The sequence below is a fragment of the Oryctolagus cuniculus genome, chromosome 19, assembly GCF_051225735.1.
Source record: "Oryctolagus cuniculus isolate XC-2025 breed Fujian yellow rabbit chromosome 19, ASM5122573v1, whole genome shotgun sequence".
Classification (NCBI taxonomy): domain Eukaryota; kingdom Metazoa; phylum Chordata; class Mammalia; order Lagomorpha; family Leporidae; genus Oryctolagus; species Oryctolagus cuniculus.
In genome coordinates, this window is record NC_142885.1 from 71096667 (window position 1) to 71122930 (window position 26264).

At 70.8% G+C, this 26264-nt stretch overlaps 2 protein-coding genes across 6 annotated transcripts in view; one reads left to right on the top strand and one right to left on the bottom strand.

Annotated features, from left to right (window-relative positions):
• UNKL (unk like zinc finger) lies at positions 1 to 19552 on the top strand. Of its 4 annotated transcripts, none has more exons than XM_051830373.3 (14): positions 1 to 123; positions 206 to 415; positions 4492 to 4668; positions 4900 to 5033; positions 7080 to 7215; positions 7508 to 7625; positions 8038 to 8122; positions 9087 to 9172; positions 12679 to 12823; positions 17124 to 17216; positions 17452 to 17610; positions 17838 to 18037; positions 18119 to 18355; positions 18484 to 19552. In XM_051830373.3, the coding sequence occupies exons 1-14, from the start codon at positions 23 to 25 to the stop codon at positions 18595 to 18597; spliced, it is 1995 nt and encodes a 664-aa protein (XP_051686333.3). In that variant the 5' UTR covers positions 1 to 22; the 3' UTR covers positions 18598 to 19552. The 4 variants fall into 4 exon arrangements, with proteins under 4 accessions (XP_051686333.3, XP_089178028.1, XP_089178030.1 ...); XM_089321903.1 differs by having other exon boundaries at positions 25 to 123; positions 234 to 415; XM_089321902.1 differs by lacking the exon at positions 17452 to 17610.
• GNPTG (N-acetylglucosamine-1-phosphate transferase subunit gamma) overlaps positions 19484 to 26264 on the bottom strand; it is an 8570-nt gene continuing 1789 nt past the window's right edge. The window contains exons 4-10 of one of the 2 annotated variants that reach the window (XM_051830379.3): positions 20759 to 20813; positions 20581 to 20664; positions 20404 to 20497; positions 20218 to 20332; positions 20031 to 20113; positions 19803 to 19934; positions 19484 to 19728 (exon numbers count right to left, since the gene is read on the bottom strand). In XM_051830379.3, the coding sequence (XP_051686339.3) occupies positions 19585 to 19728; positions 19803 to 19934; positions 20031 to 20113; positions 20218 to 20332; positions 20404 to 20497; positions 20581 to 20664; positions 20759 to 20813 (707 nt within the window). In that variant the 3' untranslated portion in view covers positions 19484 to 19584. Of the gene's footprint in view, positions 19729 to 19802; positions 19935 to 20030; positions 20333 to 20403; positions 20498 to 20580; positions 20665 to 20758; positions 20814 to 26264 lie in introns of both variants that reach the window. The other variant, XM_051830377.3, reaches the window with a different exon arrangement.

Here is a 26264-nt window from a genome sequence, read left to right on the forward strand (position 1 = left end):
GCGGGGGCGGCGGGCGCGGCGCATGCGCGTTGCATTGTTTGGACTGAAAATGCCGTCGGTTTCGAAAGCGGCGGCGGCGGCGAGCGCGTCCCCCCCGCAGACCGAGAAGCCGACGCACTACCGGTCAGTGCCGCGCGCCCGCCGCCCCGCGCAGCCCCGGGCGGGCGGGCGGGCGGGCGCGGCGAGCGGCGCTCTGTCCCCGCAGGTACCTGAAGGAGTTCCGCACCGCGCAGTGCGCGCTGTTCCTGCAGCGCAGGTGCGCGCGGCACCGGCCGTACACCTGCTTCCACTGGCACTTCCCTCGCCAGCGGCGGCGCAGGCCGCTCCGCCGGCGCGACGGCACCTTCAACTACAGCCCGGACGTGTACTGCGCCAAGTACGACGCGGCCTCCGGCCTCTGCCCCGACGGCGACGGGTGAGGCCGCCAGACCAGGGACCCCTCCCCTCTGGAGCTGCACGGAGACCCCGTGGGGGAGGCCGGGGGGGGGGCTTGCCGCCAGGGGCGCGGGCACTTGGGGTCGCTGACCAAGGATCAGATTCCCTGGGACCCCTCCCCTCTGGAGCTGCACGGAGACCCCGTGGGGGAGGCCGGGGGGGGGGCTTGCCGCCAGGGGCGCGGGCACTTGGGGTCGCTGACCAAGGATCAGATTCCCTGGGACCCCTCCCCTCTGGAGCTGCACGGAGACCCCGTGGGGGAGGCCGGGGGGGGGTCTTGCCGCCAGGGGCGCGGGCACTTGGGGTCGCTGACCAAGGATCAGATTCCCTGGGACCCCTCCCCTCTGGAGCTGCACGGAGACCCCGTGGGGGAGGCGGGGGGGGGGGCTTGCCGCCAGGGGCGCGGGCACTTGTCCCGACAGACGTCTTCAAGGAGCTGGAGCAGCACGCGAGACCCCCGCCGGGTCTCACCGGGCAGCAGCGCCCTGGGGGAGGGGCCCAGGGCTGCCTCCTGTGCTCTCTGAGCGGCCCTTGGTGCGTGGTGCCCTGGTCAGGCCGTGGTCTGTGCGGACCTGTGGCTGCGCCCTGCTGCCCGGGTGGTGGGCACTGGGGCGTGTCCAGCCCCCGCCTTCCTGGAGAGCTGCTCCAGCGGTCACTCGGCCAGCTGCTGCTGTCCCCGGGCTTCGTCCGAGACTCGCGGAGCGCAGGAAACGCAGCGCGCCGGCAGGGCCGTGGGCTCCTCCGCCCGGGCCGGCGAGGGCGGTCAGTGAAGTTCCCGCATCCACGGGGAGGGGGGCCCATCCACGGGCTCTGGGGGCGCGGTGCAGGCGTCTCAGCCGCAGCACGCTGGACCCGAGGCCTGCTTCAGCAGGAGCGCTGGCCCGCTGACCGGTGCCGACGGCGTCCCCCGGCTGGCCAGGCGCCTGCCCAGCTGGGTCCCCAAGGCACACGCTGGCCCGCTGACCAGGCGCCAGTCCAGCCCTCCTCCGATTTCCTCTGCTGAGTCGAGCTCTGCCTGGGGCTGTGTCCTCCTGATCTGATCTCAGACCAGCGGGGGTCAGCGACTCCCTCCTGGCCGCAGCTGGGGCCCCGCGGGGCTGGCCAGCGGCCTCACCCTCCCTGCATGGCCCCGTCACCGCGTTCCTTCGTGCGCGGTCAGCACCCCGCGGCCACGCTGGGTGGCCGGCCTGTCCACGCGGGTCCGCCCCCGCGTCCCCCAGGCCAGCCGCCCGCACCCGCGCACCGTGATTGGCTGCCGCGGTCACGCCCGCGCCCTGCCGCGTGGGAACCGCGACTGGCCGCACGCACAGGGTCCGAGCCGTGTGGCGCCCCCACCTGGGCTGCTGGTCGGCTGCTGCTCCCCCCTTAAGGGGCGCCCTGCTGGGGGCACCCGCGACTCCTGGGAAGGCTGAGGGCGGCGTCCTGCGCGGCCACAGGCGCAGGTGACCTCAGGTGTCCTGGAGGGGCGGTGCCGTCTGTGGGGGGGACCTAGCCGCTGCAGCCCCTCAGCCCCTGGGCCTGGGGTAGGGGCCTCCCAGCCGGCAGCCTCCACCCACAGGGAGCCAGGGCGGAGTTAGGCAGTGGTGGGTGGCATCCGGCCAGGGCTTTGGGGGTCTGTGAAAGGAGGGAGCCCCAGTGTGCAGAGGCAGGGCAGTGAGGAGGCCCTGTGACCCCTGGCCCCACCAAACCCTGTGACCACGGCACTAGCCCCTCCCCGTGACCCCTCCCCACCCCTGGCTGCCCACGGGCTGGTCTTTTTGCAGTCATTTTATTTTTGTCTTTACTGATTTCTTATCACTCTTTTTTTTTAAATAAGATTTATTTATCTGAAAGGCAGAGTTACAGAGAGGCAGAGAGAGGGAGAGAGAAAGAGGGAGAGACAGAGGGAGAGGGAGGGGGGAGCAGAGAGGGAGAGGGAGAGAGGGGTCCTCCAATGCTGGTTCACTCCCCAAATGGCCGTAACGGCCAGAGCTGAGCTGATCTGAAATCTGAAGCCAGGAGCCCCTTCCTGGTCTCCCATGCAGGTGCAGGCAGGGCCCAAGGACCTGGGCCATCCTCCACTGCACTCCTGGGCCACAGCAGAGAGCTGGATGGGAAGTGGAGCAGCTGGGACTAGAACCAGTGCCCGTGTGGGATGTCCGCACTGCAGGCTGCGGCTTTACCCACTACACCACAATGCTGGCCCCTCGTCACTCATTTTAAAAGATGTTTACTTTCGGGGCCGGTGCCGTGGCTCACTAGGTTAATCCTCTGCCTGCAGTGCCGGCATCCCATATGGGCACCGGTTCCAGTCCCGGCTGCCCCTCTTCCAGGCCAGCTCTCTGCTGTGGCCAGGGAGTGCAGTGGAGGATGGCCCAGGTGCTTGGGCCCTGCACCCCATGGGAGACCAGGAGAAGCACCTGGCTCCTGGCTTCAGATCAGCGCAGTGCGCCAGCCATGGTGGCCATTTGGGGAGAGAACCAACGGAAGGAAGACCTTTCTCTCTGTCTCTCTCTCTCACTGTCTAACTGCCTCTCAAAAAAAAAAAAAAAAAAAAAAAAAAAAAAGTTTCCTTTCATCTACTTGAAAGGCAGAGTGAGAGGTCCTCTGTTTGCCGGTTCACTCCCTAAGTGTCCGAGGCGGCCAGGGCCGTGCCAGGCTGAAGCCGGGAGCTTCTTCCGGGTCTCCCCCAGGGGTGCTGCCCAGGGCCTGGGCCGCCCGCTGCCTCCCGAGTGGCAGCTTCACAGTGGTGCCCGCGCTCGCCCGCAGCCGTATTCTGGTCCCGCCACCCGTGTTTGCCTGCCCGGAAGACCGGGGAGAGCCTGGTGTGTCCCGCAGGCTGGCCGGGTCAGGCGGTGCAGGGCCAACGGGATTCCTCCAGCGTGGGAGGGCCGGGTGGGTTCCGGCGGCCGGCTGAGTGCGGCGGGCTGTAGTCGCCCCGTCCTGGGAGTGCGGCGGGCTGTGGTCGCCCCGTCCTGGGAGTGCGGCGGGGCTGTGGTCGCCCTGTCCTGGGAGCCGCTTGCAGGTCTGGGATGAGCGGAAGCGGGGGGGGGGGGTCCTCTGGGGGCTCTGGTTGCCCTGGCAACAGTCCTGGCTGCAGGGGGTGGCCCTGGGTGCCGGGCGAGAGCCGCAATGGAATGTGAGCCGCAGGGTTTGCTGTTTGTTTCTGGAAGAGTTAACTTGCGTTTGGAAGGCAGAATTACGGTGAGCGGGCTGAGGGTGCGAGGGGGGATGTTTTTCCATCTAGTGGCTCACTCCCCACATGGCCACAACAGCCGGGGCTGGGCCAGGGCTGGGCCAGGAGCTCCATCCGGCGGGTGCAGGGCCCAAGGACTTGGGCCATCCTCCACTGCTTTCCCAGGCCACAGCAGAGGGCGGGATCGGACATGGAGCAGCCGGGACTCGAGCCGGCTCTTGAGCGTGGGCTGCTGGCCCTGCAGGCAGTGGTTCAGCCTGCCGCTCCTCACCCCCAGCCCGGGGGCGCCGATTCTGAGCTTGGGCGCAGCCGACGCCCACCCAGAGAGCGCGGAGCGCCTGGGGGTTTGTCAGGCCGGTGCCAGTGGAGCCCGAGTTCCGCTTCCTCGCCCAGCAGGGAAGAGGCTCGGACTGGGCGGTCCCCAGGGGGCTCCTTCTGATCTGGGGCAGCCCCAGCAGGTGCGCCCAGCGCCACAGCTTGTGTCCGTCGGCTTCCAGTGGCACTCGAGCCGGCGTCCCTGCCTGTCTGCTGCCCCGGCAGCCTGGGGTCCCTGTCTGTGACCCCCACCAGGGCCAGCCTGGAGGGCACTGGGTCCCCACGCCCCAGTGCTCCGCCGCTGCCCTGGGCCCGAGCCCCTCCCTGGCTCCCTCCCTCTCAGGGTCCCGGTCTCCCCCTCCCCACTTGTCAGGGCGTCGTGCGGCCTGCCTGCAGGCCGGGCACTTGGGCCTCGCTCACAGAATCACAGGGACAGGGACGTCGGGCAGGGTGACTGCACGGGGGCCGCGTCCTGTGTAGCTGAGGGGCTTCCGTGAGCTCTGGGGGGGTCCCGGGCGGCCCCAGGTGGGAGCAGGGGCAGAGCCTCTGGGCCTCTTCCCTGCCAGGTGTCCCTACCTGCACCGCACCACCGGGGACACGGAGCGCAAGTACCACCTGCGCTACTACAAGACGGGCACCTGCATCCACGAGACGGACGCCCGGGGCCGCTGCGTGAAGAACGGGCCGCACTGTGCCTTCGCGCACGGCCCACTGGACCTGCGCCCGCCCGTGTGTGACGTCAGGTGAGCCGGGCCTGGCCCCGGTGGGCCCTGGTTCCGTCTCCGCCCCTGCGGGGTCCCCTCCTGTGTCCTGTGACACAGCCCAGCCGGAGCGCCAGCTCTCCCCGCAGCTGGGTGGGCACTGGGGGGCCCGGCCTCACCTGCCGGGCAGCCACACACAGTGACCCGCAGGCGGCCGAGCCCGGGGCCGCAGTGACCCCGGCGCAGCCCTGACCCCATGTTGCTTGGCCGCAGGGAGCTGCAGGCGCAGGAGGCCCTGCACAGCGGGCAGCCCGGCGGGGGAGACGCCGGCCCCGACCTGCAGCCCGGGGTCCTGGCGAGCCAGGCCATGATCGAGAGGATCCTGGGCGAGGACCCCCGGTGGCAAGGTAACCCCAGGGCAGCTGCTGCCGCTGCCGGACAGGCCAGCCTCGGGCATCGCCTCAGACCCGCTGAGCCCGTCTGTGTCCCCAAGGTGGCCCGCGGGCCAGGAGCTGGGGACCGGGTAGCAGGTGGCCCCATGGGACTGGAAGCCAGGGTCCGTGACCCTCACCCCTGCCGGGGTCGCAGTGGGGTCAGCATCGACCTAGCGCTGGGCTGGGGTGAGGGGCAGCGGGGGACACCCTGGCCCGGCCCTGGGCGGCTGTGCCACACGCCTGCGCCCCTCGTGGTTCCGCCGCGTCCTGGGCCGGGCCCTGGGCGGCTGTGCCACGCGCCTGCGCCCCGCTTGGTTCCGCCGCGTCCTGGGCCGGGCCCTGGGCGGCTGTGCCACACGCCTGCGCCCCTCGTGGTTCCGCCGCGTCCTGGGCCGGGCCCTGGGCGGCTGTGCCACGCGCCTGCGCCCCGCTTGGTTCCGCCGCGTCCAGGGCCGGGCCTCTGTGTGGTCAGAACAGCAGCTCTGGATCCCCGGGGACTGTCGGAAATGCGGTTTCGGGCCCTCCCCGAGGCCGCGTGGCAGCCTTGGGAGCCAGGAGCCTGGCTTTGGGGGTTCTAACGTGAAGCCGATATTTTACACCGCGCCATTTTGCAGCACTGGTCTCACTCGTGGGCTTGTGTCACCACTGCCTCTGGTTCCAGAACATTCTCTGCCCTGCCGCCAGCCCATGTGCTGGGCTGCGTGTGCCGCTGGCGTCACTGTCTCGGCCGGCAGGCGGGGCAGCTCTGTGGCTGTGGTCATTCCAGTGACAGTGGCCGAGGTTCTGTTTTTGTTTCATTTAAGATTTATTTATGTATTTGAAAGGCGGAGTTACAGAGGCAGAGAGAGAGAGACAGAGAGAGAGGTCTTCCATCCGCTGGTTCACTCCCCAATGGCCACAACGGCCAGAGCTGGGCCCATGTGAGGCCAGGAGCCAGGAGCTTCTTCTGGGTCTCCGACGCGGGTGCAGGGCCCGAGCACTTGGGCCATGTCCACGGCTTTCCCAGGCCACAGCAGGGAGCTGGACCGGAAGTGGAGCAGCAGGACTGGGACTGGCACCCGTGTGGGATGTGGGTACTGGAGTGGCAGCTCTGGGCTTCTGTGGCCTCCCTGCGGGGAAGGCGCTGCCGTCCAGCGGGGGCGGGGGCAGGATGGCCGCCAGCTTCCCAGCCCCGCCGCCCTCTGGAGCAGTTCCCCCGGGAAATCGCGGTAGGCGCGTGGGCTCCGGAACCAGAGGGGTGGCGAGACGCCCGCCCGTGGGCAGGAGGGCGCAGTTTTTGGCTGGGCTCAGATTTGCAGGACATTGGCCGCCTGTGGGGGGGCAGCCCTCACCCCTCGGCTAAGCCTTCCGGCCCTTCCTCTTCGGCCACCTTTAAAAATCTCAGACATTCTCCCGAGAGGAGGAGAGGAGCGAGACGGAGATGGACAGGGAGCGCTGCCCGCCTGGCCTCCCGGGGCTGGGCCGCGCGCGTGGTCACCGGGGCCGTCACGCGTGGCTTCCTCATCACAGCCGTGTCTGCCAGCAGCGCCTCAGCCCGCGTCCCGCGTCACCCGGGGCAGCCCCTCCTTTGTGACTCCTACACGCGCTTGCGCTCCGTGTCCCGCGCTGGGTTACGCAGGCGCCGCGTGTTCAAGGCCTTTCTCCTTCAAAACCACGTGTGAGAGGCGGGGGGGGGCCTTCCGTGTGCTGGTTCACTCCCCCGGTGCCGGCAGAGCCGACCCAGAAACACCCTGGTCGCCCGCGTGGGCGGCCGGGACCTGAGCGCTGGGGCCGTTGGCCGCTGCAGGGTGCGCGTGGACAGGCCCCTGGGCTCTGAGGGCTGTGGGTGACGGGCCGCGCCTCGCTGTGGGCTGAGAGGAAGCCGCGGCAGCCCAGGCCTGAGGTGACCCGCCGCAGCGGCTTGCCCGGGAGGAAGTCCGCGAGCTTCCCGACCCCCGGCCCCCGGGTCTCCTCTGGCGGTGCCTGGCCCTCGGCAGCCCGTGGGCAGGCACCGAGTGTCCACGGGGCCCCGTTCCGCAGACGCCAGCTTCGTGCTGGGCAGCTACAAGACGCAGCAGTGCCCGAAGCCGCCGCGCCTGTGCCGCCAGGGCTACGCCTGCCCGCACTTCCACAGCGGCCGGGACCGGCGCCGCGACCCCCGCAGGTTCCGGTACCGGTGAGTGCGGGGCTCGCGCCGTGGGCTGGCGATGGGAGGAAGGCTGAGGCCTGTTTCCCGCCGCAGCCGCTGCTCCCAGGAGCCCAGATCCCTTCTGGGAAAGCGGCAGAGAGTGCGTGGCCGGGGACACCTGCCTGTGACCCCCGAGCGGCAGGGCGGGAGCTGCCTGTGGAGGGTGGGCCGGGCACGGCACGGGGGTGCGCTCCTCGATTCCGGCCTTGCTGAGGACGAAGGCTCTCACTCGGCCCAGCGCGTGCCACCTGCCCGTGTCCTGAGGCCACCCCGTCCACAGGTCCACACCCTGCCCCAGCGTGAAGCTTGGTGACGAGTGGGGGGAGCCCTCGCGGTGCGACAGCGGGGACGCCTGCCAGTACTGCCACTCACGCACGGAGCAGCAGTTCCACCCCGAGGTAGGCCCGGCCCGGCGCCCACAGCGTGGCTCGTGCCCCCCGGGACTCGATTCAAACCGGCCTAGGAGGTGGCACCTGGAAGGGTCCCCGGCTGTCCCCGTCCTGGGCTGGCTCACGAAGGCCTGGCCGACGGGTGGGCGGGGCTGTCTGCCCTGGCTCGCAGGAGACAGTGTGGGGGCGGGGCCGGGCTGGAGGCTGCTGTGCCACCCCTCCCCCGGGTCCCGCGAGTGGGGTCCCGTGCGTCTGTCACGCTGGATGAAGGGCAGTGACCGGGTCCGGGGGTGGACACGCGTGTGCGTGTGTGTATGCGCTCCTGGAGCCCTGGGAGGTGCCTGTGGGGGTGGACGGCGCTCAGCCCTCCCCCGGGACCCTCGTCCCTCACGGCCCCGCGCCCCTCGACTCCGGCCCCCAGATCTACAAGTCCACGGAGTGCAACGACACGCGCCAGACCGGCTCCTGCCCGCGCGGCCCCTTCTGTGCCTTCGCGCACGCCCAGAGTGAGTACGGCTGTCGGCCCCCCCGGGCCGCGCCAGCCGGCCGGGGCTCTGTCCCCCCGGGGCAGGCGCGCCGGGGCCTGCACCTGCCCCGGGAGGTGAGCCAAGTCCTTTGCCCCACACCTGCCATGCCACACCACACACACCCGCCATGCCACACGGCCACCGTGCCACACCACACACACCTGCCACACCACACCCGCCATGCCACACGCCCACCGCGCCACACCACACACACCCGCCATGCCACACCACACCCGCCATGCCACACGGCCACCGTGCCACACCACACACACCCGCCATGCCACACCACACCCACCGTGCCACACGGCCACCGCGCCACACCACACACACCCGCCATGCCACACGCCCAGTGTGCCACACCACACACACCCGCCATGCCACACCACACCCGCCATGCCACATGGCCACCGTGCCACACCACACACACCCGCCATGCCACACCACACCCACCGTGCCACATGCCCACCGCGCCACACCACACACTCCTGCCACAAACTACCACCCTCTGCTCACCTCGACTTCCCAGGGAAACCCCAGAGCCAGCGCGCTGGTGTCATCGGGAGCTGGGGCTCAGGGTGGTGGGCGTGGCTGGGAACCTGCACTGGACGCAGCCCCAGAGCCCCGTAGCCTCCCACACAGCCCCACAGACTCCCCATAGCCCCCATAGGGCCCCCCTGCCTCCGAGCGCTGGGCGCTGGGCCCTGCATTTCCTTGAAGCCGGGACTGCTGGCTGCTCTTACCCCGGAGCATGCGCTGTCACACGGTGTTGGGCGGTGGTGGCTCCCTGTGCTGGCCCGCAGGTGCGGTGCTGCCCCTCCTCCGGCCATAGCTGGAAGGGCTGAGGGCACGAGGCCAGGTGTGGGCGCGGCCCTGGCGTGTGGGCGCGGCCCTGGCGTGTGTTGCTGCCAGCCCCCCCCCACGCCTGGTGCCCCTTTCTCGGCAGAGAGTCTCGGGACCGCGAGCGACTGGGGCTGCCCGGACCCTGGCCCCGCCCGCAGCGCCTCAGCCTCCGGCGTCCAGCTTGCACAGGTGAGTGGGCGTGGCTCCGTGGGAGCAGAGCCGCGGGAACTCAGGTGGGGGTCTGCAGGGGACGTGGCTGCGGGCCCTTGACCTGTGGTCAGGAGTCTGGGGAGACCCTGTGCTCGTCCTCAGAGGGCCCCAGCGGGTGAGCTGCTGCCACAGGCAGTGGTCGTAGGGGAAAGAGACCCCTGGGGGAGGTGGGAGCCTGGGGTGGGGGGAGGTGGTAGCCTGGGGGAGGTGGGAGCCTGGGGTGGGGGGAGCCCCGGGGGAGGTGGGAGCCCTGGGGTGGGGGGAGGTGGGAGCCCTGGGGTGGGGGGAGGTGGGAGCCTGGGGTGGGGGGAGCCCCGGGGGAGGTGGGAGGTGGGGGCGTGGTGGGAGGTGGGAACCTGAGGGGAGGTGGGAACCCCGGGGGAGGTGGGAGCCTGGGGTGGGGGGAGCCCCGGGGGAGGTGGGCACAGGCCGGGGGCGCCCCTGTGCTCGGGCGCTGTCCAGGTGGCCACGGCTGTGTTCCTGTCAGTGGGCCTGTGTGTTAGGTGGCCTTTGTCTTACTGAGTGAGGACTGAAAGCTGTCCTCCTTACCTGTGGGAAAGGCGCTGCAGGCGAGGGCTCCTCCCGCTGGGTCACTCCCCGAGCGGCCACGGCAGCCGGGCTGGGCCAGGCCAACGCCAGGAGCCTGGAGCTGCCCCGGGGCTCCCCCAAGCACAGTGGCGCCTTCCCGCGTCCCGTCCCGGCCTCAGAAGGCTTAGAGCCCACCCTGGCGACTTCCTCGTGGTCGAGTGACCCCTGGTTCCAGGCTTCGGGGGAGGCGGCTCAGCTGGGCCGGCCCGGCGCAGGGGACCCAGCCCCCGTGCGCCTCCGGGGCGGCTCTGCTTGCTGCCCCCGCCCGTGGGCCCCGCGTCCCCCCCAGCCCGCTCCTCCCCAGCGTCTCCTCAGGCAGCCGCTTCTCAAACCCAGCGGAGGGGGGCAAGAGGGGCTGCTGATGGTTTTGAGGGCGATCAGTAAAGACCCAGAGGTGTGGGACACAGTAACGGGCCCGGGGTGCGCTGGGGCAGCCGGGCCGCCTGGGCGTGGATGAGGGCTCGCTCTTGAGCCCGTGGGGGGTGGGGCGGGGCGGGGGGGTCCTCGGCCCCTCCCAGGCCGAGCCGCGTCCTCCCCGCTCCTCCCACAGTGTCAGTGGCCCCTTACGAGCACCGGGAGGAAGCCTGGCCAGGGCCGCCTCTGAGCGGTGTCGCTGGTGGCCGAGACCCCGCTGTCCCCATCCCAGGAGCCGGAGGGCGTCGGCCAGTGCTGAGCCTGGCCCTGCCACAGCCGGCTGCTGGGGTCCCCTCCCCGAGCTCCCAGCTCCAGCGCCCCTGGGCCTCGGCCATCTGGTCAGGGGGGCCTGGGGCCTCTGCCCTGGGGCACGCTGACCCCAGGAAGTCACCCCCACCCCCCCGAGGCCGCGGGGCCCTGGCGTCTTCTGCCTTGCCAGCCCTGGAGCACAGGGTCCAGCCGCGCCCGGCCCCGGGGTGGCCGAGGGCTGGCCCAGCCGCGCCACCTCTGGCCAGAGACCCTGGAAGCAGGGACGTGTTCAGCCATGCTGCAGCAGCGCTGTGTCTGGGGGAGGGGTTGCGCTGGGGGGTGGGACGCGACTCCTCCGAAAGGGGAGAGTTCAGGCAGGGGTTGGGGCGTGACGTGGGCTTCCTGTGTGGGCACCGGTTCAAGCCCTGGCCGCTCCACTTAGGATCCGGCTCGCTGGCCTGGGCCCCTGCCCCCACGTGGGAGGCCTGGAGGAAGCTCCTGGCTCCCGCCTGGCCCAGCCCTGGCCGGCGCAGCCGTCGGGGGAGTGAACCAGGGGACGGGAGACCTCTCTCTGTAACTCTGGAGTTCCAATAAATAAATGAATCTTTAAAAAGAAGAGAAGGAAAGACGGGGGCGGGGGGCATTGTGCGGTGGGTTACGCTGCCGCCTGCGAGGCCGGGTGCCTGCGTGAGCCCAGTGCTCGGGGCCTGCGCCCACGCGGGAGACCGGGAGGAGCTCCCGGCACAGCCCCGGCACAGCCCCGGCTGTCGGCTGTCGTGGCCGGGACGCAGCGGTGGGAAGAGTGCTCTCGCTCTCGCTCGCTCTCGCTGTAACTCTGACTTTCAAGTCAGTCAGTCTTCAAAAAGTTAAAAAAAAAAGGGGGGGGGGGCAGGGGAGGAAATTGACACGGACTGTGCCGTGGGTGACCTTTGACCCCGCGTCAGCGGCTGGGGCTTGAGCGAGGCAGGTCCCTGGTCAGGGTGTGGGCAGCATGGCCGTCTCCTGAGGCCCCGTCCTGGCCTGACCCTGTGCAGCCGTGTCGGGGTCAGGGGTCGGCGTGGAGCCAGTCGCTGGAGGACCTCACGTGTGCCGGGCACCTGGGGCGGTGGACGGGTGGGGGCCGAGGAGCGGCACGGGCGCGGTGCTGGTGGCCGCTGGGCGCTGGGCGCTGGGGACGGCGGGTTCCCGGGGAGGCTGCCTTGCAGGCGGCTGGGGCGGGTGCTGGGAGCAGGGGCCCCAGTTCTGACTCCTGCTGACGGGACCCCCCCCAACCCTCAGGGAGGGGCGAGAGGCGGCGTGGCCCTGGGAGGAGGGCTCTCCAGTCTGGGGTGGAGTCAGCGGGGCCTCGCCTCTGCCCGGTGCCTGTGTGGGGCCTTACCCACCCGCCCCGTGTGCACGGGGAGGGGGCTGGAGGCAAAGCTGCCGGTGCCCCTGGCATCAGCCTCAGCCCAGGTCCGGCCCCTCTGGGTTAAGGGGTGGGGGTGGGAGGAGGGCGGGGCCAGAGGCCGCCGTGGGGTTGCTGGGTCTCCTGGAGGTGGAGCTTGGGTGGGGGTCGCGGAGGGCGGCAGCCGCCTGCAGCAGTTTGGGCTCCGGGGTCCCGGGCTCTGCACCGGGGCGGGAATGCAGGGGGAGGGGCTGGCAGCGTCCCCCAGGTGCCCGCCGGCCGGGCCCCAGGCTCTCCGTCCCCGTGCTGCTCTGGGGCGGAGCCAGGTCCTGGCCCAGCTGTGCGCGCTGACCTGGCAGTGACCTCGAAGGGGGTGCGTTTCCCCCGCCCCCACCCATGGCACTTGTTCCAGCTCCTGCTGGTTCTCCCCACTCCCACCCTGACGCCACCTGCCCGTCACGAGGCCGCAGGACCCGCCGTCCGGGCACAGGGAGGAAGGTGGCAGTCGGAGGGCTTGTCTGCTGGCCCCGGCAGGTGCAGAGCAGACCCCGTGGCTTCACTGGGGAGGGCACTCGCTAGCGGCCCCGCCATCTCCTTCTGCCGTGGCCCGTGTGCTGGGTGCAGGCTGCCCGTGCCCCTGGCCCGTGTGCTGGGTGCAGGCTGCCCATGGCTGTGGCCCGTGTGCTGGGTGCAGGCTGCCCGTGCCCCTGGCCCCCGTGCTGGGTGCAGGCTGCCCGTGTGCCCATGGCCGTGGCCCATGTGCTGGGTGCAGGCTGCCCGTGCCCCTGGCCCGCGCGTGCGGTCGCCTCTCCCCAGGCAGAGCACTGCTCACCGTGTCTGTTTTTGGCAGAGCCACCTCGCTGTGTTTGCAGTGGCCTCCCCGCGGGCTGCCAGCGTCAGCTCCAGTGTGGCGTCCAGCCTGGGCTCAGGTAGCTCCTCCCCCACGGCTCCGCCCGCCCTGCCCGGCCGCGCCCTCCCACGGGACCCCGCCCCAGGTAAGTGCACCTGCCTGTGTGCCGCTGGGGGCAGGGACGCGGCTCTGCAGCCCCTAGGGAGCCACAGTGCAAAGGCTGTGCTTGGTTATTGGAGAGGCAGAGAAACGCAGGAGAGATTTTCTGTCTGCTGGTCCCTCCCCAGAGGCTTGCAAGGGCCAGGGCTGGGCCAGCGTCCAAGCTGGGACCCAGGTCTCCCTCGCAGGGACAGGCACCCAGCGACCGAGCCAGCACTGGCTGCCGGCCGTGAGACCCAGGCCCGCTGAGGTGGGGGGCCGGCATCCGGCATCCTCGCTGCGTGGTGAGAAGGGAGTTGTGGGCCAGCAGGGGGCACAGCTGTGGCAGCCGCGCCGGCCAGCATCGCCCACCTGGCTGCCAGGAGTCCTTGTGGGTGGGGGTGCTGGTGACCAGTGCGCCCGGAGCTGGGCTGGGCTGACCCGTCGGGGCCTGGAGCCCGGCTTTGCCCAGGGGGTCTTGCAGAACGCCTGGAGTGGGCAGGACAGCGGCAGGGGCAGCCTGCGACCCCGGCCCGTCTGGGTGCCTGGGTGGAGCTGGCACCTGGGGCACCCCGTGAGTGCACAGGTGCCCGGCGACCGCTGGTGGGGTGCGCGGGCGGCCTGGAGTGCCAGCTCCTCTGTCCCTGGTTGAGGGGGGCGGTGCCCCGCGGGGGGGGGGTCCTGGGTCACCCCTGCCCCCTCCTGCTGGGAACCCCGGGGGGAGGGGCCCTGTGGCAGAGCTCGGGCCTCAGACGGTGCCGCAGTGTGGGACGTGCAGCGGGGATGGGCGCCGTGCTGACCCCTGACCCCCGCCCTGGGAGGACATCAGTAGCTAACAGACACAGGGCTGCGCGCAGCACCGCGGGGGTCCTGGAGCTGGCGCACCCTGCAGAGCTGGGGGCAGGGCCGACGCCCAGGGCCCCCCACTCACCCGAGGGGCGAGCCCTGCACAGCCTGGAGCCCACCGCCTCCCCTCAGCTGGGCCCCAGGTGGCACTGTCCAAGCGGGGGCAGCCCTGGTGCTGCAGGGTGCTCGGGCCTGTCCCCCTGTCGCCCCTTCTGCCTGCCTTGGAGCTCCGCGTTGGCTCCAGGACCAGGGTCCACCCCCTGCCCACGCCCAGTCACCCTGGCCGTGCCCCGATCCTGTCAGCTCCTGTCGGGACTTCCTGGCCTGCAGTTGGGGCGCACAGGTCGCGGGGGGGGGGGTCCGTGAGTGGGAGACCCCGCACCCCGGGAGCTCGTCCCCTGTGAAGTGGGCGGGGACGGCCGAGACCCTGAGCGCCCCGAGTGCGGGGAGGCAGCTGGACAGGGAGCTGGGTGCCCTGCGGGTCGTGCGGGAGCGCGCGCGGGTGCTGGGTGGCGGGGAGGCGCTCGGCAGGGACTGGAGGGAGGCGGCATCGGCGCACACCCCGAGCAAGTGCGGGTGGGCGCCGGGCGCTGTGCGCGTGCAGACCGGGCACGGGGCGGGGCCCACGGGGCCGCGTCACGCGGAGGGCGGGCCCGCGTGGGTGGGCGGGGTCGCGGCGGGCACTTGGGCTGCGCTGCGCGGGCGGGGCGCGGGCCGGGTTTGAATCGGCGGCGGCGGCGGTGCCGGGCGGCGGCGGGCGTGAGTCAGCAGCGCCGGGGCCCGCCGCGCGCCCCTAGGGGCGACCTCGCCGCCGAGCGCGCCCGTCCCGGAGCCGGCCGTGCGCGCGCCGCTCGCGGCCCCTGGGGTCGGGGTTGCCCGCGCCCCGAGCGCAGGGCCGGGAAAGCGCTGTGTCACGGCGGCCGCGGGCCTCGGCCGGCGCCGCGTGCGGGTGTCCCGACCTCCCCGGGCGGGGTGAGGCGGCGCCAAGGCTGCGGGGCGGGGGCGGGTCGCCCGGCTCGCGCGGCGTCGGGGGCCTGCTGGCCCTGCTCGCCCCGCCCCGCCCCGCGCGGAGGCTCCCTGAACACCTGTGCTCAGGTAAGCGCAGGCGAGGGCGGGAGGCCGCGGCGCCGCCGCCGCCCCTGAGCGGGAGCACCTGTGCTGAGTCACCGCAGCCTGGCGCGGGGAAGGCGCACCGCTCCCCCACCTCCTCGCTCGGGGCTTGCGCCGCGTTTGTGCGGGTCACGGAGGCGAGGCGGGCGCTCTCCCGGCCCCAGTGCCGCCACCGCGGCCGGGTTCCCAGGCCTGGCTGCCCGCGTAGTCCAGGGCCGGAGCCGCCCTGCACAGGCCTCCAGGTGGCCAGCGGGAAGAGGCATGCGCTCCCCCGGGGGTGGGGGGAAGCTGGCGTGGGGGCCGTCACTGCCTGAGGGTCCCCCCGGGACAGCAGGGCCCTGGGCTGGTGGCTGATGCTCCCCCTGCACGGCCACAGCCCTGCGGGCAGCACAGGCCTCTCCTAGGTGCAGGGAAGGGGGGGCCTGGGCTGGGGGTCCTGCAGGGGTGGGGGTCAGCTGTGTCCCAGAGCTGCGGCCCTGAAGGGAAGGCGGGAGGGGCTGGAGGTGGGGGGCTGCAGGGCCCCAGGTGCACCCACAGCAGAGGGCAGCGGCTCCTCCAGGCCTCCCCTGGGCTCTGCAGGTGGCACTGGTCAGGGAGGGCGGGCACTCGTTGGGCGGCTCCCGGCTGCCCCCACTGCTGCGGGCGGAACCACGTCCCAGCGCTGACTCCGAGGACAGTGGCTGCCTGGGAAGTAGGTAGGCTGGGGTGCAGCCCAGGTCACCCCCACCCCAACAGTGCTCCCGTGAAGACGGGCAGAGTGGGGCAGGCAGGCCCCACCGAGGTTGGGCTGGGGTGGGGGCCCCGGGGTGCTGTGTTCCAGGGGGAGTCGGGCGGCTTCCCCCAGGACGGGCCTGGCGGAACGCGGCGCTGCTGGGGCCCTGGGCTCCAGTCTCGGGGTCTGGGCCTAGCGCCCCCGTACCTGCCCCCCATGTGGCTGAGGTGGTCCCGAGTGCTCTTGAGCCACACATGGCCGGCCCACGGGCACCCACGGGGCTGAGCAGTGCTGACCACCGGTCTGCAGCCCGACTCAGCCGCTGCCTTCCCTCAGGCTCACGTGTCCCTGTCCTGTCTCTCTGTGGCCACTGCGTCCACACGTCCCTGCCCTGTCCCTGTGGTGGGGAGGCGCCTCCCCGGAGTCTCAGCTGTGCGCTCGGCGGGCAGGGACCTGGCCCAGGGCAAGCAGGCGGCAGCAGGGCCCTGTCCTCCCCTGGGCACCGCCGGCTCCGGGACGGCCCCTGCAGGCAGCCCAGCCCTGGGGTGCAGGTGTGCCCGGGGAGGTGGGAGCCCCGCAGGGACACGGGCAGCAGCGTGCCCCCCGGACGGCAGCAGGGGGAGATCTTCCCCGCCCTGCTCCACTCCCGAGCCAGGCCACCGGATGTGAGCCCCGTGTCCTGGCATGGGTGGCCGGGACCATCACTGCCGCCCCCAGAGCCACGTGGGCCCGAAGCTGGTGTCGGGGCGGAGCCGGGGCTGACCCAGGCCCTGTGACACGGGGTGTGGGCCGCTCCACCTTGACTGCAGTGACAGATGCCTGTCCCACCTCCTGGCTTCATGCGGGGTCAGGGGCCAGGTGTGGCCTTGTGGGCTAAGCTCCGCCTGCAGCGCCCGCACCCCACGTGGGCGCTGGTTCTGGTCCCAGCTGCTCCCTGCTCGTGGCCGGGGAAGCAGCAGATCATCGAGAGCTTGGGCCCTGCGCTCATGGGAGGCCTGGAACACGCTCCTGGCTTCAGCCTGGCCCAGCCCGGGCTGTGGCAGCCATTTGGGAAGTGAAGCAGCGGATGGAAGACCCCCCCCCCCTCATTCTGCCTTCCAAATAAATAAAAATATTTTTAAGAGTGGGGTTAGGTGACTGCACTGCACAGGGGCCGTGGAGGGCACTCGGTGAGAGCCGCGACCCCGAGGTGGGCCGTGCACTCCTGTAGACGTGCTGAGCCTTGGCCAAGGCGGGTGGCGCTGGCCCCCAGTGCGTCCCAGGCGCTCCTCACGTGCAGTCCTGGCTCTCAGGCCAAAGGTCACGTCCTCTGGCCACAGCTTCAGCCCCAGGGAGGGGCCTGGGGCCTAGGAGGGCTCCCCTGCAGGACGGGAAGCAGGCGGCGGCTGAGGCCCGGGACCCTGCTGGGTGCTGTGGCCACGGGGAGGCCTGTGGGGCTGTGGTCTCTGGAAACCCGCGTGCCGCGCAGCTGCTGTGTTGCTGGCGAGCGGCGGGGTCGTGTGCCCCGAATGCCTGCTGGGGGAGGAGCTGAGCCCCTTGAGCTGTGGCCAGCGGCCTGCGTGGGTCGGGCTCGGCGCCCCGGCCGCTGGGTGTGCAGCTCTTGTCCGGCACCAGGCTGACACCCGGCGTTGTCTGGCAGGCTCGGCGTTAGACTTCCGTCTGGGCGAGCCAAACACCGGGTTGCTGCACAAAGACCTGGCGGGGCAGGACGGCCTGGAACTGGGACCTGCAGGTGAGGCCGGGCGGGGCCCAGCACGGCCTCCCCTCCCCCTCTCGGCTCCCGCAGGACCGTGACCCGGGCACAGTGACCACTGCTCTTTAGCTGAGTGCAGGTGCTGGGCGCCCCGCCCCCCGGGGCCTGCCCGCACCTGAGCTGTGGGGGCGTGGCCCCGCCCTGGCCGGCAGGAGGCGGTGAGCTGCGGGGGCGCCTTGCTCACCCCTCCCTCCCTCCCGCCCTCCGCACGCAGGTCCCGGGGCACTGGCCGGCTCAGCGCCCGGCACCGCCCTGGGCCACCCGCCCTGCTCCCCGTCGCCGTCCTCCTCCCCGCGCAGCTCGCTCACCTCGGCCATGACGCCCCCCCAGCAGCCGCCGCCCCCCAGCTCCGAGCCGGGCTCGCGGGGCTTGGGTGAGTCCCTGCCTGCTGCCCCGTGGCCGGCCACGTGTGGACTGCGAGCTGTGGGGAGCCAGGGGTCCTGGGCTTCCTTTCCCCTTCTGCCTAGGCCCCCACGGGGCTGGGAAGACGTGGGCGGCCGGCTCGGGGCGCCAGGGCCCAATCCCCAGTAGCCAGCAGCGGGGTGGGCGGCAGGAGGCGCCTCGTCCCCACCCAGTGCCGTCACCCCCCCCGCCCGGCAGGTCTGAATGGCGTCCCCGGGAGCATCTGGGACTACGTGTCCAGCAGCTTCTCTCCCAGCCCGTCCACCGCCCTGAGTGCTGGCCCCACGTCCTCGAGCGCCAGTCCAAACGGCACGGAGCTGGCCCGAGTCCGGCGGCAGCTGGACGAGGCCAGGAGGACGATCAGGCAGTGGGAAGAGTCCTGGCAGCAGGTCAAGCAGGTGAGGGCCGGGCCGGGCCCGCGGGGTGGGTGGGGGTGAGGGCGGCGCGGGCTGCCCCTGCACCTGCGCCCCTGCTTGCAGGCCTGCGACGCGTGGCAGCGGGAGGCCCGGGAGGCCCAGGAGCGCGCGCGCGCGGCCGACAGCGACCGGCAGGCGGCGCTGCGCAGGAAGGCGGCGGCGGAGGCGCAGGTGCAGCAGCTGCGGGAGGAGCTGGAGGGGCTGGGCGTGGCCTCGCTGCCGGACGTGGGCGCCATCCCGCTGCCCCAGCTGCACTCCCTGCAGACGCGGCTGCGCCTGGACTTGGAGGCCGTGGACGGGGTACGTCTGCGGGCGCGAGCGGAGGGCCCCTCGTCTCCCGTCGGGCCGGCCCCACCCTTGCCCTGTGGGGTCTTGAACACCTGCCCGCCTGCCTGGCGCTGAGCCCCGCCCCGGTGTCTCCCCACCAGGTGATCGGCCAGCTCCGTGCCAAGCAGTGTGTGGCTGGCGGAGAGGCGGCCCGGGGCGGCCCCTGCGAGCCGCGTGCCGCCAGCACCCCCAGGTGCTCGCCCCCTCAGTGGTGAGCCTGCGGGCAGCGTGTTCTCCCCAACCCTGCTCCGGGGAAGAGCTGAGCGAGCGTGGGGCTGGGCGTCCGCGTTGCTCGCGCTGTGGGTAGCAGGTGCGCGTGGGGGCGGCAGAGCGCCGGGCTCCCCGCTGGGACGCCGTCCACAGGCAGAGTGGCACTGGGGGCCCCCGCCTGGGCCTGGCTGTCATCGGGCGGGGTCCACCCCCAGCCCCGCGTGTGCACACACACTGGGGTGGTCCCAGGCCAGCGTGGCTGGGACCCGTGCCTGCCTGCGCCTTGGGGGAGGGAAGCAGGGCCCGCGTTCGGATGTGATGGGGCCCAGTCTTCTCCCAAGGTGCCTGGTGGCCCCCTCCCCCCACCCAGGACCCCCACGATTCCTGGGGCCAGGGTCCGAGTGCAGGCTGTTCCACTGGCGCGGTCACCCACCTGTGTCCAGCCAGGAGCGGCGGGAGGCCCACCCTGCGAAGCCTGGGTGCCCGCCCTGCTGGGAGGCAGCCCCGGAGCCCAACGCGGGGGGTGGGTGGGGTGGGGGTGTGGACAGCTCGTGGCCCCTGCGGCTCTGGGTGCAGCTGCGTGTGTGGTGCGGAGGACCTAAGGTGGACTTGGCCTCTGTCGCTCCCGGGTCCACGAGCAGTCTGTCCTTCCCGCGGCCGCACCCTGCTGTCTGCACTCCCCAGGCCCCAGGTCAGCCCCGCTCCGCCCGAGTCCCCCCGGGTGACCAGGCTCAGCGGGGTGTGAGGGCCTGGCCCCAGTGTGGGGCGGTGTCCGCGGCGTTCGGCGTGTGCGGAGTCTCGGCGGAGTGAGTGTCGATGGCGCCATCGTCCCTTGTCGAGAATGAACGGTTCGCAGCCGGGGACACGCGGGTAAAGTTTTTACACTGTGGCTTTTACGCGATGGCTTACAAATTTAATTATTTTTATCAACACGGAAATGAATTAAAACTCCAGACCGCCCCTCTGCGTCACTGGGCCCGCCGGCCCGCCCCTCACTGGCCGACGCCCTGCAGCCCCGCACGGCCGGGCAGCGGCTCCGAGTCTGTCCCCGCCGCCCGGGCCAGGGCGTGCGGGACGCCGTGCTGGCTCAGCAGGCCCCTGAGCCGCGCGACCTCCGAGGACAGCTCCGCGTGCGCCTGCGGGGGGGGGGGGTGTCGGGGGTCAGGCAGCGCCTGGGGGGCGGGCCCAGGGCCGCCTCCCCGGCCTCTACCTGTCTGCACTGCTCCAGGGTCTCCAGCCCCGCGCCCTTGGGCCCCCCTTCCTGCCGCGCAGCTTCCTCGCGCCCTGGGGTCCTTAGGTAGCCAGCGTCCTGGAAGATCGCCCTCAGCAGCTTGTCGTGGCCCTGGGGTGGGGGAGGGGGAGAGGGAGTGTGCGGGGGGCCGGGGAGGGCACCAGTGTGCACCTGGAGAGGGGTTGGGGGGCGCCGGCGTGCACCTACCTGGGGCGTGATGAGGCCATCGGCCAGGTCCTGCTCCACCTGGTCCCAGCGCCGCTGCAGGGCCTCTGGCAGGGTCGGGTACACTGCGCATCCAGACAGGAAGTGGACTCGCTGAGCTCCGCCCCGCCCCTTCTAAGGGGCGTGGGCAGGAAGTGGGCTCAGGCTCCGCCCAGCGCCCCGCCCCTACCTAGCAGAGAGTGGGGGTGGCAGGCGAGGGGCGTCTCAAAGGTCAGCACGTAGACGCAGGTGCTGGGCTCGGACACGTGGGCCAGCCGGTGGCGTCTCCCACAGGTAAGCTCCACCTGGGAGGGGCGCAGGTTGGCGGCGGGGGCAGGCCGGCCCCCGCCCCGGCCAGGTCCCTGCTGGGGGTCACCTTGCTCTGCCGGCTCCGCGCGCGGCAGGAGTCGCCGTCCCTCATCCACATGCCCGCGAAGGTGTTGTTGGCGATCTCCCACTCGTGCCAGACTCTGGGGAGCGGGACAGGTGTGTGGGCCGGCCGGCCGGCCGCCCGGCCCCGCGGGGTGTGAGGCCGCCCGGGGCGCGTGCTCACCCGAGGATGCCGCTGTAGGCGTTCCAGCGGAACGTCTGCTCGTGCTGCGTCACGTTGTGGAACGGGCACAACTCGTACTTGTACCTGGGAACACGGGCGTCACGCCGGCCCCGCCCCCGGCCCTGGCCACGCCCACCCCGGCCCTGGCCACGCCCCCCGCCCCCCGCCCCGCACTCACGTGGACTCCACCAGGCTGAAGCACTTGCCGGAGAGCCGGGAGAGGTGCCTGGGCCCTGGGGGGGGGGGCGCCGTGAGTCCCCCCAGGCTCCACGTCTGTCCCCGCGGAAACAGCCCCCCCCCCCCCAACAGCAGCTCGGCCCGTGCCCCGCCGGCTGCCCGTCCTTGGTGGGGCCTGCACCCACGTGGGAGACCCGGATGAACCAGCAGGGGGTGGGTGACCCCGTCGTCTCTAACTGCCTTCAAATAAATCTAAAAACAGCAGGGCTGGACTGCTTTCCAACGGAAATCACGAGGCGGAAATCACGAGGCGAGGGGCACAGACGGCGGAAAAAGAGACAGGAGACCGCCCGGGGGAACGGACTCAGATGAGGGCGCGGAGACCCTGGCTGTGCTGCAGAGGGGGGCGGCCTGGGCTCCGCTTTCAGGACCGGAGAGCGACACTGGCAGGGGCGTGGGTGGGTGTGGCTCGGTAGCCTCCAGGTCACAGGGAGGTCCAGGTGCCGCTTTGCTTACACACTCTCCGTGAGGCCTTTCAAAATCCCTCCACGAACCACAATGCGTTTTCTTTGAACGGGGATTCCCCCCAGCGCCTGCACCCGGGTCTCCCACGTGGGTGGCAGGGGCCCCAGACCCTGAGCCAGCGTCTGACTTCCCAGGCGCGTTTGCAGGGAGCCAGCACAGGTGCGGGCGTCGACCTGCGGGCCACCAGGCCTGTGCCCCGAGTTTTGCTTTAATCCCGATTTCCAGTTTCTCCAGTTCCCGGTACACAATCCACACAGTGACCACGAAGGCAGTGCTGACGCAATACGTGTGGCACAAAACAAAGCCAGGAAGGGACAAACATTCGGACCACTTAAGTCCCATCGCAGAACAGATGTGGGAACGCCGGCACGGCTGGGGGCCCCACTTGAGATCCAGAGACGTGGGCTGGCGAGGGACGCGTGCGGCAGACTCCAGGAGCTGCTCAGAGCTGCCCGGGGCCCTGCTCCCCGGCGCCCGCCGACTTCCAAAGACACGGCAGAGCTCCGGCACGGTGAGCGTGGCCACAGCTCCAGGGCCCCGCAGCGCACAGAACCCAGGGCCCTGCACCCAGCCTGTGCGGGCGTCTCAAGGTGAGACCTCAAAATCCCACAGAACCTGTTCTGGCCGCCGAGCAGGGTCCAGGAGGGGACCCCAGCATCGCCTTCGGCCCGGTTCCAGCCCCGGCTGCTCCACTCTCCCACCCAGCTCCCCGCTGATGCGCCTGGGAAAGCAGGGGAAGGCGGCCTGAGTACCTGGGCCCCTGCCCCCTACACGGGAGCCCTGGACAGAGCCCCAGACCCCGGCTCCCGCTGCGGCCTCGCCCAGCCCTGGCCCGTGAGGCCATTGGAGGAGTGAGCCAGCCAGTGACCTCTCGTACCCTGCCTTTCGGATAAATAAATGATGATCAGGCGCCTTCCAGCACACGACGGCCGCGCTGCCAGAGAGTGCCCACCGGGACGGAGTCGGGAGACAGGCTGGCGGGAGGCTCACCGCTCCGTGAGGCCAGCAGCACCAGAGCGCTTCGGGCCAAGATCCCTTTAAGGACACGGAGCAGAACCCTCAACGTGCTGCCAGCAGGCCGAACCCAGCCGCCTATGAACCTGCTGCCCACCACGACCAGCAAGGCTCTGTCCAGGGTGCAGGGGCCGCCCGGAACACACGCGGGGCTGCCTAGAGCACACACAGGGCCGCCCGGAACACACGCGGGGTTACCTAGAGCACACACAGGGCCGCCTAGAGCACACGCGGGGCTGCCCAGAGCACACGCGGGGTTACCTAGAGCACACACGGGGCCGCCTAGAGCACACACGGGGCCGCCCAGAACACATGCGGGGCTGCCCGGAGCACACACGGGGCTGCTAGGGCGCAGGGGCTCCCACGTGCCTGCTCCCCACGGACGCCCACACCCCCAGCAGGGAGGAGGGAAGATCTTCCTCAGCATGACAGGCGTCACACCAGAGGCGCACAGCCCAGAGCCAAGCCCACGGTCCACGGTGCAGGCTGACCGCTTCCCAGAGGCGCAGCGGGCTAAGCTGCTGCACTGGACACTTCCGACCCAACTTCCTGCAATGCATGCTGGAGGCCCTGCCACCCACAGAGGAGACCCGGACGGAGCGCCCGCCGTCGCAGCCGTCTGGGGAATGAGCAGGACTCGCTGTCACTCTGCCCTTTCAGAGCGCCGTTGAGAAGAGAAGAATCCCAGTGTGCTCCCGGCTCCTCGAGCCCTGGCCGGGCAGAGGCACAGGGAGCCGGGGGCAGACTGGCTGCTCAGGGCAGGGACTACGTGGGAACCTGAGACGCGCAGGCTTGCGAGAGCGACTCAACAGAACTGCAACACAAAACGACGGCGTCGGCACCAGCAGACGAGGGACGCGAGGTGGTTCCACCCATGAGGACGTGACACGCAACAAAACACCAGGGGCTCAGCCGCCAGCTGCAGCCACACGCGCCGGGCCTGGGCTGAGTCCTGCCTCTGCCTGACCACTTTTTAAATTAACTTATTTGAGAGGCAGAGTTACAGACAGGCAGAGGCAGAGAGAGGTCTTCCAGCCGCTGGTTCACTCCCCAAAAATGGCCGCAATGGCTGGAGCAGGGCCGACCGGGAGCCAGGAGCTTCTCCCGGGTCTCCCATGTGGGTGCAGGGCCGCCCTCCACTGCCTTCCCAGGACACAGCAGAGAGCTGGACTGGAAGAGCAGCAACCGGGACTCAAACCGGCGCCCATTGGGAGGCTGGTGCCGCAGGCAGCAGCCTTACCCGCTGCACCACGGTGCTGCCCCCACCCTGTCTCTCCTCCGACACGCTGCCTCTCAGGTACGTAAATCACAAAAAAAAGGGAAAAAAGGGAAAAGCAGCTTGCCGAAGAGGAAACTCAGATCCCACCCCAGGAAGGGTCCACAAGCGAACACTGCAGGAGACCCTGCAGCAAACCAGACCCGCCCACAAGGACCGCCCGCGCAGACCCCGCCCACAAGGGCCGGCCCGCGCAGACCCCGCCCACAAGGACCCAGCAACTCCGGGGCACACACGAAGAGGCTCACAGGACCATGGAGACACCGCCCCCTGGGCAGCCCACCACTACACAGGGCTGGGGACCTCCGCTCCGTGCCACCGGGGCGGGGACAAAACGGCACAGACTCTGCGGGCAGCCGCTCAGGAAACACACAGAACTGCCAAGACCCAGCGACCACACGGGGCACACGCCCCAAGTCCCACACGGGGCACACGCCTCAAGTCACACACGGGGCACACGCCCCACCAGTCCCACACGGGGCACACGCCCCACCAGTCCCACACGGGGCACACGCCCCACCAGTCCCACACGGGGCACACCCCCCAAGTCCCACACGGGCACACCCCAAGTCCCACACGGGGCACATGCCCCAAGTCCCACACGGGGCACACGCCCCAAGTCACACACGGGGCCCACGCCCCAGAGAACTGGCAGCAGGGTGAGGGACTGGGTGCAGCAGGAGGCTGCCACGGGGAGGCCCCCTCCTCCTCTGGGCCCAGCGGGAGTCCTGGCTGCTCTGGTACCACTCAGCCCCTGCCAGCACAGCCGGGAGGCGGCGGAGACGGTCCAAGTGCTGGTCCCCTGCCTGCCACGTGGGAGACCGCAGTGGGCCTCCTGGCTGCAGCCTGGCCGGGCAGCCACGTGGGAAGCGAATCTGAAGACGAAGATCCCTCTCTGCCTCTCCCCCTTCCTCTGTCTCAGGCTAAGCCACGGCCTGCAGCGCCGGCTCGCCACAGAGGAACCGTTCACTCGCGGCTGCTCCACTTCCAACCCAGCCCTCCGCCATGGCCTGGGAAAGCAGCAGAAGATGGCCCAAGTGCTGGGGCCCCTGCACCCGCGTGGGAGACGCTGAGGAAGCTCCTGGCTTCCGTCTGGCTCAGTTCTGGTCATTGCAGCCAAGTGGGAGTGGACCAATGGCTGGAAGACCTCCAACTCCTTCAAATAAATACAATAACCTTCGTTTACAGACACCAAACCTGAAGGCAGGACTCCGCCACGGGCACAGCCGTGTTCCCAGCCGTGACCGACACGGCACACGGTGGGAGCCCAAGTGTCCTGGGCCAGGGCTCGGTGGACGCGGCCCCTGCAGCCCGCAGAGGGGGAGAGTCTGAGCCGGGCTCCGACACGGAGGCCTGCGGCCCTGACGCCAGCCACCAAGGCAAACACAGGGGCTCCCGCGTCGCCACCTCCACCCTCAGCGAGTCCGGCTGGGCCAGCGGGCAGCGTCGCCTGCCTCCCGCTCACGGCGCTGAGTCTACGTCCAGTCCACGACTACGACGGGGAGGTAGCATTTTCTCCACAGACAGAGAGAAACCTAGACGGCTGAATCACAGACTAGCACGGAAAGTCCTGGAACAGGGCGCGGCCACACTCTCCTGGACGCTGTTTTAACTTGCCCTTCAAGTCGTTTTCCAGACTATTAAAAAAAACATTTATTTATCCCAAAGGCAGAGCAACAGGGACACGGACACACACGCACACGCACACGCACACAGAGGGAGGGAGGGAGGGAGGGAGGGACACTGCTCTACTGCCCTCCCAGCCGCCGGCTCACTCCTCACACGGCTGCAACACCAGGACCGAGCCAGGCCAAACCCAGGAGTCTGGCGCTCCACCCTGCTCTCCCCGCCGGGTGCAGGGGCCCGAGGACTTCGCCCTCCTGCTGCTGCTCTCCCAGGTGCACCGGCAGGGGGCTGGACTGGGAGCAGAGCAGCCGGCACGCCCCGTGGCATGCCGAGTCAGCCGGGGCTTGACCCGTGCCCACAGAGCCGTGAGCGCAGCAGGGCAGGGACCGGCGGCACTGCTCCAGAGCTGGGACAGCAGCAACACGCACACTGTGGAAGCAGACGGCCACCTAGCAACGCCGGAAGCCACCTCGACCATCAGACCACGAGTGGCCACCCTGGGACCCACAGCCACCGCTGGGTCAGCGTGGAGCCTGCCCACAGCAGGTGCAGCCCGCCACCAGTGCCAACAGAAGCCTGCACGGAGGAGGCTGCCGCAGCCAGACACAAGGGCCGCCAGCTGGCAGAGCAAGCAAGCAAGTGCCAGTGACGGGGTCCCAGCTGAGGGCCGGTGACGGGGCCCCAGCTCTGCTCCCGGCTCCAGCTTCCCTGACACACAGCCGGGAGGCAGCAGACGGCGGTCCCTGCACCGAGCTCCCGACCCTCAGCTCAGGACCCACCCGGGGCTGCCCTGGGCACCGGTGGACGGGAGCCCTTTCTCTGCCTCTCGATTACGAAGAAAACAACGCACACCCCAGAAGGGCCCACATTCCACAAGGGCTTCTGGCTGAGCCTGGTGCCCATGCGGCCACAGGACAACGGAACCTGGTGCCAGCAGTCCACCCGGGTTGTCAGGGGTCACAGGCAGTGGCGACTCCTCCCAGAGGGAGGCACTGCACTGGCCACGTGGTGGGGCCACACAAGCCACAGGGCACCACAAGCAGGCTCGTCTGCCGTCAGGAGGCCC

Bases quoted from the DNA above. Each gene is read 5' to 3' on its own strand.
- UNKL (XM_051830373.3), top strand. From the start codon at position 23: ATGCGCGTTGCATTGTTTGGACTGAAAATGCCGTCGGTTTCGAAAGCG. The intron at 416-4,491 runs GTGAGGCCGCCA...CTTCCCTGCCAG, and splicing joins CTCTGCCCCGACGGCGACGG to GTGTCCCTACCTGCACCGCA. The intron at 18,356-18,483 runs GTACGTCTGCGG...TCTCCCCACCAG, and splicing joins ACTTGGAGGCCGTGGACGGG to GTGATCGGCCAGCTCCGTGC.